At 46.0% G+C, this 20,380-nt stretch overlaps 1 protein-coding gene across 3 annotated transcripts in view; it reads right to left on the minus strand.

The window, feature by feature from the left end:
- The window catches only part of AMN1 (antagonist of mitotic exit network 1 homolog), a 70,906-nt gene extending 58,622 nt beyond the window's left edge, over positions 1–12,284 (minus strand). For 2 of the 3 annotated variants that reach the window (XM_039520917.1, XM_039520919.1), the window contains exon 1: positions 12,012–12,284. In XM_039520917.1, the coding sequence (XP_039376851.1) occupies positions 12,012–12,073 (62 nt within the window). In that variant the 5' untranslated portion in view covers positions 12,074–12,284. Of the gene's footprint in view, positions 1–1,836; positions 1,856–12,011 lie in introns of those variants that run through there. The other variant, XM_039520918.1, reaches the window with a different exon arrangement.
- Between the last annotated feature and the right edge of the window lie 8,096 nt (positions 12,285–20,380).

A 20,380-nucleotide genomic window follows, 5' to 3' on the forward strand; every position in this document is an offset into this window, starting at 1 on the left:
ACGATGGTTTTCAGCCCTATTGTGCCGTCTGCTGCCAGCAGCACCCAGGACACAACAGCGGTGGCTGAGCTGAGCAGGTTGCACGCTTGCCGTGGCATGGTGTCTGCGCAGAAAAAAGGTGCGAAATGATTGTCTGCTGTTGCTCTCATGGAGGGAAGGGCGACTGACGACATGTACCGCAAACCACCCATGACAATGTTTTTGCCCCATCAGGCAGTGGGAGCTCAACCCAGAATTCCAATGGGTGGTGGAGAGTGCGGGAACTGTGGGATAGCTACCCACAGTGCAATGCTCCGAAAGTCGATGCTAGCCTCGGTACTGTGGACACACTCCGCCGACTTAATGTGACTTAATGCGCTTAGTGAGGACGCACACAATTGATTGTATAAAATCGCTTCCTAAAAAATCAACTTCTATAAATTCGACCTAATTTTGTAGTGTAGACATACCCTTATTTACAATGTCACCTGAAAGTGAGAACAGGAATTCGCATGGCACTTTTGTAGCCGGCATTGCAAGGCATTTACATGCCAGATATGCTAAACACTTGCATGTCCCTTCATGCTTCGGCCACCATTCCAGAGGACATGCTTCCATGCTGATGATGCTCGTTAAAAAAATAATGCGTCAATTAAATTTGTGACTGTACACCTTGGCGGGGAGAATTATATGTCTCCTGCTCTGTTTTACCTGCACTCTGCATACATTTGATGTTACAGCAGTCTTGGATGATGACCCAGCACGTTTGTTTTAAGAACACTTTCACAGCAGATTTGACAAACGCAAAAAAGGTACCAATGTGAGATTTCTAAAAATAGCTACAGCACTCAACCCAAGGTTTAAGAATCTGAAGTGCCTTTCAAAATCTGACAGGTATGCAGCATGCTTTCAGAAGTCTTAAAAGAGCTACATTTCCATGTGGAAACTACAGAACCTGAACCATCAAAAAAGAAAATCAATCTTCTACTGATGGCATCTATCTCAGATGATGAAAATGAACATGCATCAGTCCGCACTGCTTTGGATTGTTATTGAGCAGAACCCATCATCAGCATGGACGCATGTCCTCTGGAATGGTGGTTGAAGCATGAAGGGACATATGAATCTTTAGCGCATCTGGCATGTAAGTATCTTGCGACGCCAGCTACAATAGTGCCATGCAAACACCTGTTCTCACTTTCAGGTGACATTGTAATCAAGAAGCAGGCAGCATTATCTCCTTCAAATTGCAACCAACCTTGTTTGTCTGAGTGATTGGCTGACCAAGAAGTAGGACTGAGTGGACTTGTAGGCGCTAAAGTTTTACATTGTTTTATTTTTGAATGCAGGTTTTTTTGTACATAATTCTACATTTGTACGTTCAACTTTCATGATAAAGAGATTGCACTACAGTACTTGTATTAGGTGAATTGAAAAATATTTTGTTTTTGTTTTTTACAGTGCAAATATTTGTAATAAAAATAAATATAAAGTGAGCACTGTACACTTTGTATTCTGTGTTGTAATTGAAATTAATATATTTGAAAATGTAGTAAACATCCAGAAATATTTAAAAGAAATGGTATTCTATTGTTGTTTAACAGCGCGATTAATTTTTTTTAATTGCGCAATTAATTTTTTTTAATCACGCCACAGCCCTACAAATTAATATTTTATTCTCCAGTATTTGAGCAAATAAACTTGGATGCTTGCACGACTCATAGTCTTTTTGTGTAGTTCCCCTTTTTGAAGTTAAACGCAACTGTGGTGGACTTCTTGGGTATTTCCTCCCCAACAAGGATGTTAAATTTAATTACATTATGATTGCTATTATCAAGCCGGTTCAGATATTTTCACCTCTTGGACCAGATCCTGTGTTCCGTTTAGGGGTAAATCAAGAATTGCCTCTCCCCTGGTGAAGTCCAGGACTAGTTGCTCCAAGAAGCAGTCATTTATGGTGTCTAGAAATTTGTCTCTGCATCCTGTCCTGAGGTGACATGCAGCCAGTCAATATGGGTATGGTTGAAATCCCCCACTGCTTTTGATTTTTTTATTTTTGTAACATCTCTAATCTCTGTGAGCATTTCACAATCACCATCCTGGTCAGATAGTTGGTAGTATATTCCTTCTGCTATACTCATTATTCAACCATGGAATTTCTATCCATAGAGATTCTATGATACAGTTTGATTCATTTAAGATTTTTACTATATAAGATAATAAGATAAGTCTATAAGGTTTTTACTGTTAGTTACTAACAGCAAAGCTAGGAGGAGGACCTACCACATCATTTAGGAGGTGTCTCATTGTCTTGGCAGTCAAATGGGCCCTCAAAGTGAAAACTCATTGTTCAAATCCTCCTTTCATATTCTCTACCTATGTATGAATCAGTGTTCCACTTCTCTCTGATACATCCTCTCTCAGTGATTACAAGCCTACAAACCTTGCTCCCTTTAATCTTATAAAAACAACTTTAATTTGCCTAACAAGAGCAAAGCTAATTATAACCAATTTTATCTAACAACCACCTTCCTCCTTATTTTTATATCAGGCTCCATCTTGTACTATCTATATTCCTTCACCCTTGTTAAAAATTTTGGCAGCACATCACCACCTTATTCTATCCTGTACATTCTTCAAATTCCTGATCTTCCCTTGGGCTCTATCCTTCTAAATACTAGTTTCTTTATTTGTTTTTTGTAATTGAAGTGTTTTACAGGGATAGTTGTGTTCTACTTCAGCTAAGAGGAACACCACAAAGACAAAAACACAGTTTGGAGTTTCACAGAGAATATGGTTACCATGACTTCATTATTATCTCTAATTTTTCTCTCTCCCCTATCTCTTTAATAGCCAATTTGCTCTGCTCTTTTGGAGTGAGGGGAGCTCTGGTACAATAATACATACAGTAATTGCCATGTTTTCATAAACTTCTTAATAAAGAGTGAAAATACTATTATTCTGTATGGAGAGGTTGCAAAAATTCAAGTATCTTCTCCTCTTAGCTAATTTCTTACTGTTACTTCCACTGAGTTGCTGTCTAATGCTTCTTCTAACAGTGGTTATGATCAGTAAGATAAGAGTTGTGGCTTTTTGGATACACATCGCCTACATGTGACATATACTTATTTGCCCCTCCTTCGTATTTTGTTTCCAAACAAACTTGGATGGCTCAGGAATAAACATGGCAACAACCAAAGCTGATGGGGGGGAGGGGGGGGGAAGAAGAGAGAGAGAGTGAGTGAGTGTGTGTGTGTGTGTAAAATTCTGTCCCAGCCCAACTTTCTGAAGGAAAACATTAACCTTTCCCCTCATTTTCCTGCAATGACCTGATGTTAGACAAAAGGGCCAGATATATGCTTAAGCCAAATAAGGCCAGATATGTGCTTAAGCCAAATATATCCTCAGGCATTTGTCATTTTCCCCGCTTGTTTTTCCAGTTGCTACCCCCGTCCAAAATTACATGGACACAAGATATATATATATATATTGTATACCAAAAATGGGAATGAGTTAAACAAATGTGCCTGCCCATGGGAGAGGATGTAAAGAAAGGGGGGAGGCGAACAGGTGGTCCCTAATTTCTACCAGACACAAATGTAAAGAATGTATAGGTTAGCAGAATTTGACACGCTAAGTCGTTTGTTCGTAGGTATAAAAGAACATGCTTCGTGCCTGTATAGTGTGCTCCTTCTCAGGCACGAGCCGAGAAAGACACCCACTCAGCTGATTGAATAAAGAATGTGGTAGCCGTCCCCCTGTCTCTCCGTGCCTCCTTGGGGTAATTGGAAACGCTCCAGGGGGAACGAGCCTATTTGGCTAACACTGAGAACCTATAAAATCCCTTGTTACATTTTTTCAACTGTTCTGCTCCCCCATCTCTTCTTGCACCATTCCAGCCAGGCTTCTAAAACACAATTCAATTAGGCCTGTCTGTAGTGAACAGTGCCCCTTCAGGGATGTAATTTATTTAATCCAAGGCCCAACATACATGCAAGCAAGTCTTCAGACCCAGCATCCTAGCTGGAAGGAGCAAGTTAATATTAGTCTGTATTCCTCGTCTAAGTTCACCTGTCTCTTCTGCCCAGGCTCTTCACCTCTTTATTGGGACACCCCTTCTGGAGTCAGGCCTACTGCCATCACCAGGGGAAGGGTTCCTTCACTTGTCTCAGCGTCCCTGCAGGGGTCAAACTATTGCAGCTATTCTCTGGAGTGGCGTATTTTGGAATCTGCTCCCTGCCCCAGCAACACCTCTCCTAGATTCCCTTTTCTGCTGAGCTCTCTAACCAGCTCTCCTGACAAGTCTCTTTCCTCAGGAGCTTCCTCTCCAAGTATTGTGGAGCTCCCTGCCTGAGCCCTCATAAGTCTCTATGAGGCCCTGGTGTTCTATAGCTAATTAACTGCAGCCCAGCCACCTAGGTAATTAACTCCTGACAGGTGGATCTGGGTTGGCTCATTTTCCTTAGCGGAGCCTGTCACAGGTAGGCTAGTCCCTGACTCCCTGGAAATGGCCAGCTCCCGTAACACAAAATGTGATATCTAGGCACAATAAACAATACGTTTCCTTGGAAACAGAATGATACGTTTAAATATAGAATTTTCAAAATTCAGTGAACATTATCCAAAAACTTTGTTGTCAAGTCAATCTTCAGTCTCAAACAAGTAATCAGTGCCCCTGGCAAGACAAGTATACATGTTCAGTGCAATTATATACCCATTGTTGCTATGCAGGACAAATGCCTAAGGACATGAAATGACAAGGCAACATATTTACTAACATCAACAGTGAGGAAATCCTGTTATCATTTGGAATCAGAGCCAGGGTTAGAAAGAACTCACAGGTACTTGATTTTTATCCCTATATTCATTCCTCTGTAGACTCTGTTGCCTCTTTCCAAGCAGTCTGGTAACGCCAAAAGTGGAAATGGAATACCTTAGGTCACCTTTAGGTCATCAATTGCTATCAAGCCCACGTTGCTAGTAGCAGTGATCAAAAGTCACCTTCTAATAGTTTTTTGGTGATTACAGTCTGGTTACCATTGAACAATTGTCCACATTACAAATGTAAAGGAAAAATAAGAGTAGGCCTAAACTGTGGTCAAGAAAACTGTATATGTGGTCAAAGGGCAGAAGGAGAGAGTGAGGAAAATTGCGAAGTAAAGTATTTGCAACAGCCAATCTTAAGAAACATGGAGTTGCAACAGCAAATGTTAGGAAAGCCATTAACTGCAAAAGAACAACCTGTTAATAAACAGGAAAGCTTGTTTTTTCTGTATTCCTAATAAGGGAAAAATATTAATAAGGAAGTGGGCTTGATTTAATGTTGCCTTTGAGCTATATAAGCTCCTGTGTTCCTTTTGGGGGCAGAGCAGCCAGGCTGGTTGTCTCTTCCTGCATGCTTGTAATAAAGGAGCCTCAGGCTGTTCTGATCCAAACACAACACGGGGTAAATTTTTCCACAACACAAATATCACTACGGATAAGCTAAGGATTCAACGGGACATCAACAGTGAGAGACAATATTACCCTGATCAGGAGTGAGGAACATAGATAGGACCATGGAGAGGAAAATGCTCTGCTATTACCTATTCCTGTTCTATGGATTAATAGAAGACTTCAGGCTCCATGGCTTTCAGGCTATGAAATTCACTTGAATTAACTCAGACACCTTACCTCAGACTCATTAATGCATGAGTAAACACAGGGGCAGTTCTACGTCCCCAGTCCCGCAGATTCGGCGACTTGCCTGTGGGAGGTTCGCTGGTCCCGCGGCTTCGGCGTACCCGCTGCTGAATTGCCGCCGAATCCGTGGGACCAGCGGACCTCCCGCAGGCAAGCCACTGAAGGCTGCCTGACTGCCGCCCTCGCAGGGACCAGCAGGCCGCCCCCCGCAGCTTGCCGCCCCAGGCACACGCTTGGAGCACTGGTGCCTGGAGCCGCCACTGAGTAAACAATCACCTTTTTAAGGTTTTAAACCGACAACAAGCTCCACACAGACAGCCCCCAGCACCTGTGAAGATCCCTGGCTCTAAGAGTCTGACGATGGAGGGTATGTCTACACGGCAATTAAGAACCCATGGCTGGCCTGTGTCAGCTGACTCGGGCTAGTGGGTCATGAGCAAAGGGGCTGTTTAGCTGTGGGGTAGTCGTTGCAGCTCAGGCTGCTGTCTAAGCTCTAGAACCCTCCTACCTTGCAGGGTCCTAGATCCTCGGCTCCAGCTCGAACCCAGGCTCCAGCCCAAGCCTGAATGTTTACATTGAAATTAAACAGTCCCTTAGCCCAAGCCCAACGAGCCTGAGTCAGCTGACATGGACCAGTTGCAGGCTTTTATTTGTAGTGTAGACGTACAGATAGAGCTCACTGTATACTTCTGATGGAATTCTGCACCACTGCACATGTGCAGAATTTATGTCCCCTGAAGATTTCTTTGCTTCCCTGCAGAAAAATGACTTTCTGACAGGGAAGCAAAGGGAAGGCATAAGAGCGGTCATATGACCCTCCCCAACAGTACGTTTCAGGTATCCAGAGAGGTAAAGCACTGTGGGGTAGGGGGCGGGGCTGGGAAAGACCCGTCTGGTGGCTCTTACCCTGCACTGGGCTCAGCTGCTAGCCCCGACTAGGTTGGGGAGGACGGAATGGGACAGGGCCCTGGAGTGTTTCCGGGGCAGGCCTGGTCCTTGTGTGTCAGGGTTGTGTGCAGCCTCACCGCTGAGTCTGTGTCCCGGGGGGAGCTACGCAGTGATCTCCCATCTCTGTGCAGCTAGTGGCCTGTGCTCCTCCATGCCATGCTGGAGCCTCCACATTCATCTGACAAATAAAATTTTGCAGATTTGTAAAATATTGTGCGCAGAATTTGTAATGATTTGGCGCAGAATACCCTCAGGAGTAACTGTAGAATAGGGTCTTAAGTGTTTACAGGACCGAAGCCTTAATGAGACCATATTAACTCAGCTTTCATGAAAATTCCCAGCTCCAACATTAAAATCTCCTCATGCTCCCTAAACTAAGGAAAAAGTTATAATAAATAAAATAATAAATAATAAAAGATATTTTACCTCCTCATTAAAAATATTGTCTTGCACAAGGGCAAATTGATTTTTGCAAAGCTAAATTAATGTAGTTTTCTGCACTTAATTTTCTTAACAAACTGAACAACAACAAAAAAACTGGGCTTCATTATAAACCCTTTGCATACAAGCAAATCTCACTGGCTCTGTTCTGATGTGACAGTTGCATAATCAGGTGGCAGAAATTTGAGAATACACAATTAAATATACACACATTAAGTAGTCCTTCTAGATGCTGCATATTCAAATAAACACATCTGAAGCAGCATATTACAATTTCTATCCATATTTAATTTGTACTGCACCATAAAAGGTGTGCAAAATATGAAATTTTAGACAAAGGTCAGTAGGACTTGCTGGGCACTGATGCTACTTAACAAGAGAACTGATGAACAAAGCCTTTGCAGATATTTAGCGTAAGATGTAAACAAATAAGGCCAAATTCTGCTCCCACGTACACCAATATAAATATAGCCTAATTCCCCTGAAGTATTTGTATAGCTGAGGCCTGTAGTCTTGTTATACACAATGACATGATGCACTCCAATGCTCTTCTTGCATGTTTTGTAAAATATCAGCTACAATAATAGGATGGGGGAAAAGCTTCTTTGAAGGAGACTGGATTATTTGAAGAAGGGAGGAATACAATTGCAATGTGTATGGTTCTTGGAGGCAACAAGGTGTGGGCTGTGCTGAGAGCAGGGGCCAATCTACATCTGAAATCTTACCAGAAACAAAAAGTGAGCAACATGGACATGTTTTTTTTAATTGTTTTCATATAGGAAAACATTTTGATCTTTTATCCTGAGTCCTTTAGATGACAGTTTAAAAAGATATAAACAACATGAAAAGGAAGCAAAAGTCTCAAACTCTGAATCATGAAACACCTTTCATTATAATCTTTAAATGTTTAATCTTCCACATTTCTGAATCATTCATGCTGTAGGACACGGAGCCCTCTTTCCCTAGACTGGGAGGGAGCATGATGACAGTAGTCAGAGCTGCCAATGGCAAAGATTTTTTTTTACTAGATGTGGCCAGTAGTAATACCCAACATTTCTACAGCATTTTTCATCTTCAGAACACTTTAAATAAAACTCATTAACTAATGTAATGAGTCTGGTAAAGGGAGTCTATAGTGTGCCAGCAGAGTTGACTCAAAGACTGTGCAAGCATATGCAGATAGACACATACCTGTGGGCAAAGCTGATCTACACTAGAAAATTACTTCAACCTATACATCTTGCTGGGGCCCTAGAAATGATTAAAAATATAACCAAAGCAGGCCTTTTTAGAATAACAGCACTAGGTACCAGCTAACCACATGACTACATTCCTAAGAGAATGGTAATTGATCAGGTAAGCACAAATACATTCCTAAGAGGATGGTACAGAAACACACAGACCCTTTGTAAGATAAGACTGGAATGACAGGATAATGCAGAGGCTTTCAAAATGGGTGGCAAGGAATGTATTCTGGGGGAACATGGGAAGCTTGCGGGGGCAGGGAAAAGAGGGAAAGCTTACTGCACTCATTCAGAGCTGGATGGCCAGAGAGCAACGGCTGTTGGCCAGATGCGGGGGGGGGGGGGGGGGGACCGGGGAGACGTAAACTACTAAAGGCACAAAGAAGGGGGCCACGATCAAATAAGCTTGAGAACTACTGGAATAATTGATGAGATTTTGTTCAAATTATCACGTACAAGGATGGTAACTAATAACATCTGGAATGCAATATATAACTTGTTTGTATCAACACTTAACAGGAGAATAATAGGCTAATACAAAGCTATTCCTCCTAAGGGATAATGCTATGTTGATTTGAGCTGATACCTTATCACTAGCATACAAGTGTTAGCATACTCATAACCCTGCTATATGGGATGCTGAGATGGTGCTTTGTTGACAATAAACCTAGCCAAGCCTTCGCCACCAAACCGAGCAGTGGTCTTTCTTTATTATGAACATCAAGGTCTACTGAATCAACAATCTATGCTGGTGCAGGGAATAGTGGAGCTCCAGGAACAGCCTGGAGGAAAAAAAAATCGATACCCTTGAGTGATGTAGTTAAGTTGACCTAAGTCCTAATGTACACAGTGGTACATAAACTGAAGAATTCTTCCACCGATATAGCTACTGCCTCTCAGAGAGATGGATTTCCTACAGCAATGGGAGAACCCTTCCTGTCACTGTAGTAAGTGTCTATTCTGAAGCCAGGCCAGAGGAATCCAACTGGGGGGCACTATGTGGCTGGGGGATGCCTTAACAGAGCATATTAACACTGAGCCACAGTAATGTGTGTGGCTGTAGTGTGCTGAGCCTGTTATTATTTGTTTGCACCATGCTATGAACCTTGCACTGATTGCTCTGTGCACCAAAAGTAACACATTTTAAAACACTTTTTAAAGTAGCACTGGGTAATAAAACTGAACAATAACACAAGAAGCCCACTGAAGTGAGTGTGTGCATGTATGTGTGAGAGAGAGGTAGAGAGAGAGAAACAGAGTCTGTGTGAGCTGGGGGAAGCTGAGAGACTGTAGAGGGGGGGTGTATGTGAGAGAGAAAGACAGTGTGTGTATGTTGGGGGAGAGTGACTGTGTCGGCAAGCTGTCTCTTTAAGTTCAGACTGCAACCAGAAATAACCAATCCTGAGGCAGAAGCTGGTGCACAGATAGCTGGTGTTCCCGTCCCCCATCCCAGCTCAGCAGAGATCAGTACACGGGCAGTGGGAGGGGGAAACCCTGACATTAGCCCCTGCCTCCCTACCCAGCTATGCACTGCACAGCAGTCTTCCCCCCCAACCCCTGTAACAGCAGTCTGCCCTGCCTGTGTGAGCTTTCCACGATTCAGAACTTCCTGGGGTTTTTGAAATGGGAGGGGCGCATGCCCATGTAGCTGGATGCAGGGCAGCAGAGTTCAAAACAGTGAGCAGAGGGGTCACAGTGGGTATTGTGAGATATCTCCTGGAGGTCAGTTACTGCAGCGTAACGAACGCAGCATTTACACTGATGCTTCGTCGATCTGACTTTGCTGCAAAAAGCTCTATGCCTCTTGTCGAGGTGGTTTTCTTTTGTCGGCAAAGCAGGAGAGTTTTGTCAGCAGGAGGAGCATTGTAGTGTGTACACCTCTGCTGTTTTGACAAAAAAAATCTGCCTTTTGCCAACAAAACTGTGTAGCATAGACCAGGCCTAAGCCTTTGCCTATACTAGACAGGCCTTGTTGGAAGAGCTGTACCAGCAAGTCCTCATAGCATGGACATAGCTTATACCCGCAAGACTGTGCTTTTGCTAGTATTGCTTATATCAATTCCCCAAACAAAATATAATATACCAGCAAAAAACACTTTTTTGATGGTATAACTGTATCTACATTAGGTTTTTACCAGGACAAATATATATATATATATATATCACACCCCTAAGAAACATTACTGTACTGGCAAATTCTAGAGTAGACCAGTGCTCAGTATGCTGAACTGGTAATGATGCTAACATATTGAGCAAGTGCAAGATGTTATGCTATGTTGTTCACTCAGAAAGTTGACCAAACTGAGAGTCCCATAAGGCTCTATGGCTAGGCCAAAGGTGAAGTGGAAAATTACTGCTGGGGGGGGAGGGATAGCTCAGTGGTTTTAGCATTGGCCTTCTAAACCCAGGATTGTGAGCTCAATCCTTGAGGGGGCCATTTAGGGATCTGAGGCAAAAATCTGTCTGGGGATTGGTCCTGCTTTGAGCAGGGGGTTGGACTAGATGACCTCCTGAGGTCCCTTCCAACCCTGACATTCTATGAAGCCACTGTTAGATATAATGCAGATCTGGCATTGGTAGTTTTACCATGTAAGAAAGGGAATTGTATGAAGAGCTGTGCGATTGGCTCTTGCAAACAGATGTATTAAGAAAAAATATGTAAACTGATTTATTGCTATCACCTTATCCAGTTATGCTTGCAGTATGGTATGTAACTAAGGGTTAGTCTACACTGGGAAACTAGGTTGATATAACTGTCGCTCTGGGGTATGAAAATCCACCCCCCCAAGCAACACAGTTAAATTGACCTAAGCCTGGGTGTGGACAATGCTAGATCAGTGGGAGACAATAAGGGCTGAGGAATATAACATGGGAGAGGGCAATAAGGGGCTAGGCAAGGTATAACATGCAGGAGTTCTGGGGCAGTAAGAACTGGGGGTAGTTATAACATGCAGGAGAGCATTAAGGGTCTGGGGGTATAAAGTGCAGGGGACATGAAGAGGCTGGGGGGTTATAGCATGGGGGTCAATAAGCGGGGATTAAGGGGAGGAAGGTATAACACACAGGGGACAATAAGGGGAGGAGGGTATAACGTGCAGGGGGCCCAAGGGCAATAAGGGGGATATGACACATGGGTCCAGGAGCAGTGAGGGGGTGGGAGGTATAACAGGCAGGGGAGGGGCAATAAGAGCTGGGGGTGGTTATAACACACAGAGAGCAATATGGGGAGGAGAGTATAACCCAGCGGGGCGGGGCAGGGTAATAAGGGGGATATGACACACAGGTCCAGGGCAGTGAGGAGGTGGGAGGTACAACAAGCAGGGGAGGGGCAATAAGAGCTGGGGGTGGTTATAACACGCAGGAGGTAATAAGGGGGAGAGTATAACACGCGGGGGGCAATAAGAGAGGAGGGTATAACGCAGCGGGGGCAGTAAGAGGGGAGGGTATAACGCAGCGGGGGCAATAAGAGGGGAGGGTATAACACGCGGGGCAGTAAGAGGGGAGGGTATAACGCAGCGGGGGCAGTAAGAGGGGAGGGTATAACGCAGCGGGGGCAATAAGAGGGGAGGGTATAACACGCGGGGGCAGTAAGAGGGGAGGGTATAACGCAGCGGGGGGGCAAGGGCAATAAGGGGATCTGACACGGGTCCAGGGGCAGTGAGGGGGTGGGAGGTACAACAGGCGCCGGGGGGGGGGGGCGCGGTCCGAGCCACTCACAGGTCCAGGAGGAGCCGGACGCCCCCGCAGGCCCCGTCCCAGCCCCCGCCTGGAGCATTCATGGCTCAGGCCGCTCGCTCCCGGCCCTGCAGCCCAGCTGCTCTTTAGGGACCATCCGCCATTTCCGTAGGACGCACAGTGCCGAACCGGGCCGCTTTTCACTCCCGCTCCTCACGCGTCCAACGGGTGTCGGGCTACCGAGGCCCCCAGCGCGCGGGGCTTTCCGTGTGGTCACTGCCTCGCCGTGAAATCGCGGCGCCACGTTTTTCAAGAAGGCGACGAGTTTGTAGCGATCCCCTTGGAGGGGGGGGGGGATGAGGGATGATGGGAAATGTAGTCTTGTCAGGGAGCTGCTTCTTCCCTGAATGGCGGGAGGACTCCTGAGAGCACAGGTTTTCCCAGAGCCCCGGGGAAAACCAGACAGACCCGCAGCTAGTGCTCAGTCCAGTATTGCCAACCCCCAGGGGTCAAAAACAATGAGCCAAGCCCCCAAAAATCACTAGACTGGTTTAGTAATAATGAGATTTGTAGAAATAAAACAACAATCAAGAAATAAAACAAACAAAAAAGAACAATCTTCTTTTATAACCCTCTTGCATCTGAAGAAGTGGGTATTCACCCACGAAAGCTCATGCTGCAGAACGTCTGTTAGTCTATAAGGTGCCACAGGATTCTTTGTCGCTTTTGTAGAAATAATAGAGTCATAGAAATGTGACTCTGGAAGAGACCTTTGAGAGGTTATCAAATCCAGCCCCCTGCACTAATGTAGGCTCATAAACCTGGATCATACCTGCCAGGTGTCTGTCTAACCTGTTCCTAAAAACCTCCATGCAACAGGGATTCCATAATAAGTAATAAATAGTTTTGGGTTCCTTTTGTTGCCTTAGTTTCTAAGGTTCATGCAAGTCACCTTTTCACGCTTTTCTCCACAATCTTGAGGATTAGAAACTTGTTTTAAAAAAAGAAAGAAAAGAAAGCTAAGAATCTCAGCTGCAAGAGTTGGTGCTTCAAGAAAAAGAGTAAATATTGTGAAACTCATGAGATTTGGCAACAATGTTGTTAGCCAAATAGGGCTCGTTTCCCCCCGGAGCTTACCTAATTACACCAAGGAGGCACGGAGACAGGAAGACGAGTACCACTTTCTTTATTGATCGGTCAGCTGAGCGGGTGCTCCTCTCGGCTAGTGCCAGAGAAAGAGACACACCTTTCATGGCCAAGCGGCCTTCTTTTATAACCCGAAACAAACAACTTAGTTTACATCCTTTTATGTCATTTTGCTGACCCATCGAACCTGTAAATGCATTCATAAGGGCCAATTAAAGCTTAATTGGGTACACAGGATACATATATCAATTTAAAGAAGGAAGCAAGATACATCTATTGAGGATACATTTATCATTCTGAAGGGGTAACGAGAGACAGTTGTTGACCCTTTGTTCTATATATTTGGACACATATATGGGAACGCAGCTGGATATACTTGCGAGCCAAATAAGCTGATAAGCAAAAAGCTGACACAGGTTGTTATGCATCCCTTACTATTACGCGTTCCTTCTCCTATCTGGTTCATTAGGCCTACTTAGTTTTCCAAACTTTCCAACAGTTCCCCCCCTTTGAGAATACTCAACAAACATTTGACTGAGTTTTCTCATAATCTAAGGGCCGTTAGGTCCCCATTCTTCCTTTTCTACTGGGCGGTATAATGTCATCACCTGTTGATAGGTAACGTGCGTGGCCAGGCGGCGAACAATCGCAATCAAACATGGGGTAAAGCAAGCTAGGGTTAATAAAGTGATAACAAACAATATAAAGAGAAGAAAACCTTTTCGCAGCCACCCAAATTGTGGTAGCCAAGCCGTAAACCAATCTGTGTCCCAACCGCCCCAGGTTTGGACTGTGACATGGGCTATCTTTCGCATTTCCTTTGTTAGTTGTTTGACTGCTTGCCCATTGTCATCTATCTGTAAGCAGCAGTTAGACTCATTGAGTTTTGCACAGAGTCCTCCTTCTTCCGCTAACAAATAATCAAGCGCAATATGGTGTTGAAGAATTGCATGCCTCATTTGAGTTGATTGATCAGCCAAAAGGTCAAGTGCTGCAGCTGTCTGGTTGGTTAATACTTCCAGGATAGCCTGCAGCCTAATGATTCGATTTAGATTATAAATTGGCTCCCTACCCCCTGTTACAAGTTCACTAGGGTTCCAGGTGGCTGGGCCATAGTGTTTGATGATCCTCTCAGGGGGCCACTCCTGAGCTCCCCAGGCCTGGGAACTCCCGGCAGTTAGAGTGGAGTCCACAAACTGCTTGTCCCTAATTAGATCATCATATACTTTAATTTCTAACGTGTGTCCCTGGTTTTGTGGCAAAAGAAAGAACAGGGGCCTAATATACCCCACATAACAGATTCCTGACCAGTTCGGGGGCAATCTGCGATATGCATAGGATCCGCAGATCCAATAATGGCCTTTCAGGGCCCAGGTCCCATTAGCAAAGGGGCCATCCCAGGTGTCAGAGTCCAATGGTCGCTCATAGTATAAGTTATTGCCTGTCCCTAAGGGACCTCCGAGGGGCCCTCCCATTATCACTGACGGTATACCGTCCGGACTACAGTATTCACATTTCCATGCCCCAGCTCTAGCTTTCCAAACACAATTACATCCAGATCTGGGCTTATTAGTACTAGACCAGAAGTGCCGAAAATGGGTCACGCGGGTTCCATTAGGGTGTTGCCATGCCCATTGATACCACCGGACCACGTGATCCTTACTGGTGGTATTGTCTCGTTGACAGGCCAAAAAGAGGGAATCAAAGTACCCATCCAGTCCTACTGCCTTACAACCATAACCTGTATGGTGTTGGTAGGAACATTTCACCCAGGTATTGTTGGTTAATTTCACATGGGTATGGTTCCATCGTCCTTTATACTTGGAACAATCGTAGGTGTGGCAGCCAGGATGGTGATAGCAATCAAAGCCTAGGGACAGAGTCCAGCTACATTTACTGTTTCCTAGGTACTGTCCCTCGGGTCTTGTTCGATTAAGGCAAAAGACACCCATCCCAGCTGAATAGAGTCGCCAGGGACCACCATCCTCAGTCCATTCCCCTGTGCCATTATGCACGATGCTGAGGTTACTCAGCAACCATTTAGGCTGTACTGGCTGGGCTACCCAGGGCCACTCATTTAATTCCCCTGGACCGCCGCACACCCAACAGTTCGTGAGATTAAAAGAACGTGCAATAATCTCCCCTAGCTGTAAAAACCTGTTCTCCCAACCATAAGAGCAAGCGAACACATAAAACAAAAACAGAACGAATAACTTCATTGTTTCTTTCTTTTGAATAGTCCTTTTAGCCCCTCTAGTCCCAGGCGGAGTCTTCACCTGTACCACCCCGGGCGTCCGGAGCAGGGGTGGACAGAGGGCTGCTGTCCTCTTCAGCCGGGTCGTCCTCTGGAGTCTGATCCAGAAACCGTTTTACCCGTGTGCAATGGGTCCATTTGTCGCTTCCAAGAACTTTAACGGCAGCCTGGCTGACAAGTGAAACAACGTGCGGGCCGTTCCACCACGGTGTGAGGGGATCACGCTTCCACTTCTTGATAAGGACTTGATCACCGATCTGGAATGAATGCACGGGTTGATCCAAGGGAAGGGTCTGGAACGGCGCGGCGTATCGGTGTAGCTGTAACAAGACAGATTGCAGCGCAGAAACCTGCTTCCACAAGGAGTCATTCCCCACCTCCCAGCTTACATTCTCGCGGAATCCCAGGATAAGTACTCAGGGAGGGAACCCAAAAATCAGTTCAAAAGGTGACAGTTTAAGACCCTTGCGCGGGGCCCTTCGAATACGTGTAAGGGCCAGCGGCAAAGCATCAGGCCACTTTAGACCAGATTCCATACACAGTTTTGTTAGGGTATCCTTAAGGGTTCTATTCATTCTTTCCACTTGACCTGAGCTCTGTGGCCTCCAGGGCGTATGTAATTTCCATTGGATACCGAGAGCTTGTGATACCTGTTGAACCACCTGGGAGATGAAATGGGTTCCTCGGTCCGACTCAATTACTTCCGGGAGATGGAAGCGGGGAAGTATTTCATGTAGCAGTGCCTTGGTAACGGCCCGAGCCTGGCAGTGTCGGGTGGGGTAACACTCTACCCACCCCGTAAGCTGGTCAACAAAGACAAGTAAGTATTTATAGCCCCTACAAGGGGGCACTTCCGCAAAGTCCACTTGCCATCTTTGGAAAGGGTAAGCCGTCCAGGGCCGGCCTCCCATTGGGGCAGGAGGGCCACCCCCTTTCTGGTTCGTTTGCTGACAAACAGAACAGTTTTTAACAATTCTTTGGGCCTCCATATGTATACCCAGTCCCCTAAGGGACCGGGTAGCCAAATCGACCATGGCTCCTGACCCCAAATGGCCCTCCCTATGCAAGGAGCGGAGAATCTTGTGGAGGACTGGTCTGGGCACAAAAATTTCTCCCCCAGGCAACTTCCACCATCTAGAGGCACTCTGTTGGGCCCCAGCAGCTTGTGCATGGGAGATTTCCTCAGCTGTATAGTGGGGAGCAGGGGTTTTAGCCTCTGTATCTTGGACCAAGAGGAGCCATGTGGTTCCCTCTTGGGCGGCCTCTTTCGCGGCCAGATCAGCCAATCGATTGTATTTTTGTTGTTCAGTCTCGGGGGCTCTTCCGTGTGCATGCACGTGTATTACGGCGGCCCGGAGGGGAAGCATCAGGGCCTCGAGTAGTGACTTAATTAGGGTCCCATGGGCAATTTTCTGGCCTGAGGCTGTAATAAAACCTCTTTCCCTCCACAGAGTCCCGTGGGCATGCACCACCATGTACACATAACGACTGTCGGTATACAGATTAATTGTCTTCCCAGTTCCCTGCCGGAGAACCTCAGTGAGAGCCACCAATTCCGCCGCTTGGGCGGATAAATTGGGGCTAAGCTTAAACTTGTACACCTCCTTATCCTTAACTATGACGACTGCTCCTGTATATCGCTGACCATCTACTACATAGCTAGATCCATCAACATATGCTTCAACATCGGGATTGGGCCAGGGCAAATCCAAGAGATCGGGGCGAGGTTTAGTCTCTTGTTGCAAGACTTCAATACAGTCGTGAGTGGGGCTGGTCCTACAGGGAGTCTGAGGATCAGGCAACAAGGTAGCCGGGTTGAGGGAACTAACTGTCTTGAAGGTCAGGTTGGGGGCCAACAGAAGCCCCACCTCATACCTAGTATGTCGACTAGGATTTAAGTGCTTTTCCCCGGCTCCTGTCCCTAGTATCTGGGGCACCCCGTGGGGCACCACAACCTCAGTATCCCCACCCAAAGTCAATTTTTCAGCTTCCTGTACAAGAAGAGTGGTGGCAGCAATGGCCCGCAAACAAGCCGGCCAACCTTTAGCAACAGGGTCCAGTACCCTGGAGTAGTAACCAATAGGTCGCCAGGTCGGTCCCGACCTTTGGCACAGGACTCCAGATGCCACCCCTCCCCTCTCATGGACATATAGGGTAAATGGTTTCTGAGAGTCCGGGAGAGCCAAAACAGGAGGCTGAACCAAGGCCTTTTTAAGCTCTTGAAAAGCCTTTTCCTTCTCTTTGGTCCAAGTCCAACGGAGCAGACCGTCTTTGGTAAGAGACTCATACAGCGGCCTGGCTTTTCCCCCGTAGTCAGGAATCCAAAGCCGGCAAAAGCAGATCGCTAGTAGTAAAGGGGACATAGATCATTGTCAGGGCACCATCATGGCCCACCGCTTCCTGTAAGGGGCACAAATAACTGCGCTCTAACGCGGGCACCGGCTTTGATTTCGCCATTGTGTAACAAGGGGTAGGCGTTCTCACTACCCTAAAGTGAGAACTCCCAGGAGTGTAATCAGGGGCCACTTGCCACGTCTCAGCCTGACTTATATTGGCATGACTTCTTGTATTGCGGAATACCCCATCCTCCTCCTCCCTAGCCGGGGGCGGAGGGGTTTGAGGGAGGCTTTGCTTAAAAGGCTCCTGTTCTGGTACCTTATCCTCATCCTCCTGAACAAGAGCGGAGGGGCTAAGGGTCCCTGTCACTCGTGAGGGTAATTCCACGAACCCCGGGTACATAGGGGGAGGGGGCATTGGAGGGGGCATTAAATCAGGGGCAGAAGGGATTACTGTCGGCGGGCAGGGTTTTTTAATGGCGGGACCAGGTTTCTTGACAGGGGCACGGGCCATCAAAGCTCTAATGGCTCGCACCCTACATTCCCGCAGCCATGGGGGGGGGGGGGTTGCTACAAGATCCTGCCAGATATCTATATAGGGATACTGATCCCAGTGCTCATCCCGTGTCACGATTTTATGTACAGCCTGCACAGTATCTAATTTGAGCGTTCTCCCCGTAGGCCATTCCACCCCAAATGCCACCCATTCCAAAGTACAGAATTTAATTAAATCATTTTTGCATACTACAACGCCATAGTCAGCCTGGCGTCTGAATGCTGTCCAATTATCCAACATACACTCTAAGGGTGTCCCGGCATGGGTACTTTTTCCGGACCCCATTAGGCTCGTGTTTGATATAGCGGACTAAATCAGGTCACGGGTTCGACCGACCCCCCCTTGCGTTCGAGATCTCCCGGTCACGGGGTTGCCCCTCGCGGAAGTCTCGGTGCGGCTAGGGTTGGTTTAAGTCCTAGACCTGGTTATTACAATTTCGGCCTCCAGTATATCAATACAACAAAAAACAAGAGTACCCCTACTAGGAAAAAGAGCAGATCTTGGGGCTGTTCCAAATCCCAGTAATGGTTTAACACAGCCCACGGGCTAGTGAAGTTGGTGGAATTGTTCATTGAGCATTCACTCCCCCGCAATGCCTTTTCTTACTTAAGGCACCTATAGTGTCCAACCTGCACCCCGGGGGCGTTATCCCTCTAGCCCAGGAGGTAAATGCACTTACCGCCTGGAGTGGCCGCGTCCAGCAGTTGGATTTCCCCTCTTCTGGTACTGTCTCGTCTCCGTGTCGTTTGGAGTTCTCTATAAAGGGGGCGCAGCCGTCCCGGTCGATTGTGGCGACCCGGAGCTCGAGCAAACCAACAGCCCGAGGTGGCCACTCCCCAGAGTCGTCCTGGACCGCCGGTCAGCGCCCCCTACAGGGAGAGAAGTCCTGGCGGAGTCGCCATTTGTTAGCCAAATAGGGCTCGTTTCCCCCCGGAGCTTACCTAATTACACCAAGGAGGCACGGAGACAGGAAGACGAGTACCACTTTCTTTATTGATCGGTCAGCTGAGCGGGTGCTCCTCTTGGCTAGTGCCAGAGAAAGAGACACACCTTTCATGGCCAAGCGGCCTTCTTTTATAACCCGAAACAAACAACTTAGTTTACATCCTTTTATGTCATTTTGCTGACCCATCGAACCTGTAAATGCATTCATAAGGGCCAATTAAAGCTTAATTGGGTACACAGGATACATATATCAATTTAAAGATACATCTATTGAGGATACATTTATCATTCTGAAGGGGTAACAAGAGACAGTTGTTGACCCTTTGTTCTATATATTTGGACGCATATATGGGAACGCAGCTGGATATACTTGCGAGCCAAACAAGCTGATAAGCAAAAAGCTGACACAGGTTGTTATGCATCCCTTACTGTTACGCGTTCCTTCTCCTATCTGGTTCATTAGGCCTACTTAGTTTTCCAAACTTTCCAACAATGTCCTCCCTGTCCTTGAAGTCTGACTCCACTGAGGGTTAAGACTGGTCTATAGACTGTTTTTGCACCAATTTAACTAAATTTATTAATGCAGTATAAACTAATATAAACACTTAAATAAATCAGAAAACAAGATAACTGCATCCACATCAGGGGATGTCATTAATTTAACTACACTGGTTGCTATATTAATTTAGTTGAATCAGTTCCAAAACTATGTCTAGACCAGCCCACAGTAACTGGGGAACTGGGATCAGTTTTAATTAAGTTACTTCTGTTGCAAGCCTCATTTGTGAAAGATCTGCCTGTAGTGGAGAGAAAGAGGCTCAGATTTTCTTCTTAGAAAAAAAATGTGCTTTTTTTTCTGTGGCATTTGAGAAAATAAATGCTTGTTTTTTTTTCAAATATCACAGTGAAACCAGTGTTTTGTTATAGGTGGAAAAGCAGGCTTTAGGCAAGGGAAATATGAATCAGAAAAACAATATAACCCCCTATTTTGGGTAAATTTGGATCACGGTGGGGCCTAAGCCTAAATGTCTCACCTGGATAGGCCCAACTGTATTCCTCTTCTAGTCAAATCCACTTGACTTTTATATCTGTCTACAGGTATGTTGCACCACTGAAAGTACTCATATTTTAAAAGTAGGTTTCAGGGCCTGAGAAATCCCCCAAAAGCTAAAGT

This window comes from Mauremys reevesii, linkage group 1, assembly GCF_016161935.1.
Source record: "Mauremys reevesii isolate NIE-2019 linkage group 1, ASM1616193v1, whole genome shotgun sequence".
Classification (NCBI taxonomy): domain Eukaryota; kingdom Metazoa; phylum Chordata; order Testudines; family Geoemydidae; genus Mauremys; species Mauremys reevesii.